The following is a 6,000-nucleotide window of genomic DNA, read 5'->3' on the forward strand; positions in this document are numbered from 1 at the left end:
AGACTTCACTCTGGAGATCTCCTCACGGTCACCTCCAGCCGAGACGAGATGTTCGAGTTTCCTCCTCAGTTCCTGACACAGGCGGTACCTGCACAGGCTCCTGAGGCTCGAGAGCTGGCGGAAGAAACTCGCAACCCGATCTTTGAACATCTCCCACCACTCTGACTTATCGCTACAGAGATCCAAAAGCGGTACCTGGCTCTGAAGAAAGTCCTCAAAGGATTGTATTATCTCTGCTTCTTCCAAGAGGGACGAATTCAGCTTCCATAGTCCCCTTCCCATCCGAGGGGTTTCTGAAACATTCAGAGAAAAAGAAATCAGACAGTGATCGGAGAACTCCACCTCAACAACGGACACTGCTGAAGAGATGGCTTCCTCCTTTAAAAAAAACCTGTCTATCCTAGACCTACAATTACCTCTATGAAAGGTGAAACCACAGTGACCTGGGGTGTGCCGGATGTGGACATCCACCAGGCGAGCGTCACTAGCTATGCTATTAAAGGTACTGTCACACTAGACGATATCGCTAGCGATCCGTGACGTTGCAGCGTCCTCGCTAGCGATATCGTCCAGTGTGACAGGCAGCAGCGATCAGGCCCCTGCTGGGAGATCGCTGGTCGGGGAAGAAAGTCCAGAACTTTATTTCGTCGCTGGACTCCCCGCAGACATCGCTGAATCGGTGTGTGTGACACCGATTCAGCGATGTCTTCACTGGTAACCAGGGTAAACATCGGGTAACTAAGCGCAGGGCCGCGCTTAGTAACCCGATGTTTACCCTGGTTACCATCGTAAAAAAACAAACAGTACATACTTACATTCAGCTGTCTGTCCCTTGCCGTCTGTTTGATGCACTGACTGCTGGCCGCAAAGTGAAAGTGAAAGCACAGCACAGCGGTGAGTCACACAGCGGTGACTCACCGCTGTGGCTGTGCTCTGCTTTCACTTTACGGCCAGCAGTCAGTGCAGCAAACAGACGGCAAGGGACAGACAGCTGAATGTAAGTATGTACTGTTTGTTTTTTTACGATGGTAACCAGGGTAAACATCGGGTAACTAAGCGCGGCCCTGCGCTTAGTTACCCGATGTTTACCCTGGTTACCGGGGACCTCGGGATCGTTGGTCGCTGGAGAGCGGTCTGTGTGACAGCTCTCCAGCGACCAAACAGCGACGCTGCAGCGATCCGGATCGTTGTCGGTATCGCTGCAGCGTCGCTAAGTGTGACGGTACCTTAAGAGTATTACTATCATAAGCCAGCCGGTCAATGGAGCCTCCCCTATCACGAAGCCTTGTGACAGTGTTAAAGTCACCTCCAAAGACCACCTGCCGACTGGTAAAAAGATAGGGCTTAATCTTCAGGAAGAGACATTTACGGTCCCACTTTGACTGCGGACCATAGATGTTAATGAGCCGAAGCTCCTGTCCCCTCATGAAGACGTCTAAGACCAGGCACCTCCCCATTTCTACCTCGATAACTCTCCGGCATTCAACCGATGCAGTCTTAAAAAGGACTGCCACCCCGCTACACGGCTCGGCCGCAAGAGACCAGTACGAAGACCCGCACCTCCACTCGCTCTTCGCCTTGCGTATGGCCCCCATATCCGTAAGCCTGGTCTCCTGCAAAAACAAAATTTCAGCCTCAAATCGGGTGAGAAAATCAAAGGCCGCAAATCTAGCCGCATCAGACTTTATACTAGCGACATTAATGGTCGCTAGAGTCAACGGGGTGGGTGCCGCCATCATGAGTGATCGAGTTAGATGGCCTTTTTCTTCACCCCACCCTTTTTCTTAGCCCGCTCGTCTCCGGACGATGAAGCCCCCCCTCTTCTTTTCAGAGAGACAGAGGTATCCATCCCTCCCACCTCTTTCTCATCTCCGGACCCAGGGTCGTCCCCACCTCGCGAGGAAGACACACCCCCCGGAGAAGGGACTCCCCCGCCTCCCAAAGGCCCTCCCGATGTTACCTCCGGAACCTCACCCCCGACTCCCGTCTCAGCAGGATCGTCAAGGGCTTGGAACCGGTTGGAGAGAGGGATCAGAGGGGAGTTGGTGGGACCTTCCTTAGGCACCTTGGTCAGGGAAGAAGATTTTCCACCTTTTTTCTTCTTTTTTTTACTTTTGGCACTCTTGGCACTCCTTTTGGTACCCTTGTCACCCATTTCTTTTGGCTGTTCCCCTCCATCCTCATCAAAACTTTCATATTGAGAGGCATCTGAGAGATCAGCCACTTCCTCATTGTCCATCCGTCTGATCTCCTCATTCACCGCTTCCTCCCCCGGGGCCTCAGTGACATGGGCCGTCGCCTCGGAGGAGGGGGCAGCCATTACCCCAGTTTCCCGAGGCTCCTCCTGCCCCCTGCCCTCCTGACGCCTTGCCTGCCTCCGCTGGTAAGAGGGGCCCCTAGCCCTGCCATTCCTCATCGGCCCCTCAGCTCCTCCCCCGCTACCACCTCCAACCTCTGCAGAAGTTGCACCGCCAGGAACTTCCTCACGGCTCCCCTCCGCCCGGCTGGCCATGGCATTAGAGAAGGAACGAGGGCAGCGGCTGAACGGGTGACCTAGATCACCACACAGGTGACATCGAATGACACCACAGGATGCGGCGAGGTGACCTACCTCGCCACACAAGGCACATTTCTGCACCTTGCAGCCCGCGCTGAAGTGGCGAGGATCACCGCACCTGTGGCATACCTTCGGCTGCCCCTGGTAGAAGACCAGAATCCGATCCCTTCCCAGAAAAGCCGAGGAAGGGATGTGGGTGACAGTGCCCCCTGAACGCTTCAACTTTACCATGAAGGTCCAGCCCCCTGACCAGATACCAAAATCGTCCCGGTTCTTCTTCGGGACCTCCACAACCTCGCCGTACCGACTCAACCAGGTCATTATGTCAACGCCAGAAAGAGACTCATTACATGTTAAAACAGTCACTTTCTTCGGCCCACTTTGGCGAGAAATTGCTTCCACAGCGAAACCTCGCCAGCCGGGCTCCTCTTTTACCAGCTCATAATTCGACCAAAAGAGCTCCAAGCCCTCCGGCCGAACAAAGCTGATATCAAAGGTGGAGGTCCCAAAAGGATGTATCAGAGCAAAGATGTCAATAGCCCTGAAGTCCATCTTCATGAGGAGCTTCACCACATTTGTCCTGGATGGACACACTTCATCGCCCCTCCACCGAAGACGAACCACATTTCTCCTGGAGACCCCCTGCCCGGCTGTCGGGAGGGACCACATGGTCTCCCCCCCCCTTTTCTCTTGGAAGGCAGCTAGACCAAACTTATCTAGCCAGTAGGACAACGCCACCTCTCTTCCCTCTACATTGATCGTCTGCTCCCCTTTTTTGAGGGCCTCCAGGAAACGGCGGCGAAAAGCTTCATTCCCTGGGTCCGGAGATGAGGAAGACCCCTGTGGAACCCCAGCGGCAGCAGCCGCATAACTAATGGCGGCTGCAGGTGAGGGGGACGATGGACCAGCCCCTATATTCCCTGAACCCTGAACCTCACAGTCAACCATCTCCACCTCACTTACCTCAGCCTCACCATTTCCACTAGTAGAAATCACCGCACTGGCACCATTCACACCAACCATACCTCCAGCAGAAACTGCCCCTGACCCTTCACCATTATCACCATCACACACACTATTCACACCACTTGCACCACTTCCATTATTATTTACATTTTTTTTCCTGCTCTCTGCTGGGGTTGTTGCTGTTTGCAGTGCAGCTGCCTCTTTAAGATCGATACTGCAGGGTTTAATTACCACACCCTGCTTTTCAGCAGAGCATGTGCTGGCAGCTGCAGACTGTTGCTCCAGCCTCTCCTGCAGACCATCTCCACGCTCCTGTGTGCACTTCACCGCCGGGTCCCCCACAGATACAGGTGACACACATGCAGAGGACCCCGGCGGTGCGACTTTCTTTGGCGAGGATGCCGTCCGGACCTGCATTACTGCAGCCATTACAGCTGCACCCGAGATGATAACCGGTGCCGGGGTCCCAGATTTTGACCCAGCATCGGATCTGCATGTGGGGGACCCCGACACCACAGCACACGCCGCCGATGATGCGGCCCCGGCTGACAGCGCACCGCCAACACTGCGGGGAGCGGTGACCACCGGCAAGGTACCCACAGCCCCTACCCCCCGAGCGTCAGCGGGTGCAGCAGGCGCCAGGCCGTCCCCCGTTTCCACAGAGGATCGGGCCTGGACACCTCCACAGGTTTTATTACTGCCCGCCACAGGGCCACTCTCCAGACCATGCACACTGTCCGGCTCTGCAGCCGCATGCCCACTCTCGCCCCCTCTGCTACCGCCAGCAGAGACGGCGACCTGCGCCATATGACTTGTACTCTCCCCGCTCCCTCGCACCGGACCCACTGCAGGTCCCGGGCCGGGGTGGGTAGCGGGCTCCACACAGCGGGATCGTGGGGTCCCAGGAAGGGGGACAAACACCATCCTCTCCTCCGATGTTTTCTTCCTTTTCTTTTTCCCCCTCCCGGTTGCCTCGTCCCCGCAGACCTCATCCCCAAACTTCAGGTGGGCATAATTTACTGGGGACTCTAGCTGACGGATCTGCTGCAAGACGAGGCAACCCCCACTACTGCTGTTATCGCTGCTGCTATCATCCGCATCACCCCCATCATCCTCTGAAATACTATGGTCTGATGGGAGTGGGACCTGCACTGGATCTATCCCGCTGTGTGTGGCCTGGAGATCACTTACCAAGCCCCCAGGTGGGTACGGTGCCTCCTCCATCTCCTCATGGTCCACCTCCTCCACCTGGGTCGGACGCTGAGACCCCTCTGGCTCCTTTGCAGCAGCCATGTTGTGGAATCGGTCGTCATTCTCCAGCTTTTCCCGGAAGGGCCCGCTGTTATTTAATATCGCCGCTCTCCGGGCTTCCATGCCCTCAATGCATATCCCCAAGCTGGATATCCTGGCTGTTAGGGCAGACTTCTCTGTGCGGGAGGCTCTGCTTGCCGCTTGCCTCACCTCCTTCATCTCCTCCCGGAGTCTCCTGAGGGTCTTCCCAGCCTCCTCATGCTCGCTGAGGTACGCATGGACACGGGAGGCATAGCTGTCAACCGGCTCCCGTGCGGCCCTAGTGCCCCAATCCTTCGGCACCGGCGCCGCTGCACCTCTGCGAGTACTCCGCTCACCTCCGGGAGGAGACACCGCAGTGGCCCTCGCCTCAGCCTTAGGGGCTTTGCAGCCCTCCTGGGTCTTCCTGGGCTCCACCATGTTCTGGGCCTTGCCGGATCTGGTGACCCTCTTTGCCGGTAGCGATGAGCTCCCACCCCTCGCCGGCTTAGACCGAGGGGTGGGAGACGGGGACTCAGCCCCACAGTCCATCCAATACACCCCTCTCTTTCCTGGGTCAGAGAGGGGGGGATTCCTGGGTGAAAAACTGGTGACTCTCCTGGAGCAAACAGAACAGCACCTTCCTCCACAGACTACAAGCTCCTAGTGGTGGCTGTGTAAATGCATATACTGTGAGCTCCCTCTAGTGGTGGCTGTGTAAATCTATATACTGTGAGCTCCCTCTAGTGGTGGCTGTGTAAATCTATATACTGTGAGCTCCCTCTAGTGGTGGCTGTGTAAATCTATATACAGTGAGCTCCCCCTAGTGGTGGCTGCATAAAGTCAGATTTATATAATTTACTAAATCTGAGCTCCTCTATGCAGATGTATTATTAGATTTGGCACAGGCACATATGGGTCAGGTAAGTGACTGATGAATGTTTGAATGCTGCCACCTGCTGGGCGTGAGTAGTACTGCAATGCTGCTTATTGCATATTTCATGGAGTAAGAAGAGGCCGGTCCCCTTTAAGTGTCTTTTTCTCTCTAATCCCATAGTAGTCCGTGATGCAGCAGGGATTTCCTTCATGCTCCCTATACGAATACAAGCGATGATGGTTAGTACTTAGCGCTGTCCATTAATCTTCGGCTACGTATTGATGGACGTCCTCTCTAGGTTACAGAGTCGGCCTAAAGTCTGGTGTTAGGG

General features: G+C 55.4%; 1 protein-coding gene across 1 annotated transcript in view; it reads right to left on the reverse strand.

The window, feature by feature from the left end:
* LOC138673918 (uncharacterized) overlaps positions 1 to 5,425 on the reverse strand; it is a 29,762-nt gene extending 24,337 nt beyond the window's left edge. The window contains exon 1 of the mRNA XM_069761948.1: positions 4,715 to 5,425. Coding sequence (XP_069618049.1) covers positions 4,715 to 5,344 — 630 coding nt within the window. The 5' untranslated portion in view covers positions 5,345 to 5,425. The remainder of the gene's footprint in view (positions 1 to 4,714) is intronic.
* Between the last annotated feature and the right edge of the window lie 575 nt (positions 5,426 to 6,000).

This window comes from Ranitomeya imitator, chromosome 4 (genome assembly GCF_032444005.1).
Source record: "Ranitomeya imitator isolate aRanImi1 chromosome 4, aRanImi1.pri, whole genome shotgun sequence".
In the NCBI taxonomy this organism is placed as follows: Eukaryota; Metazoa; Chordata; class Amphibia; order Anura; family Dendrobatidae; genus Ranitomeya; species Ranitomeya imitator.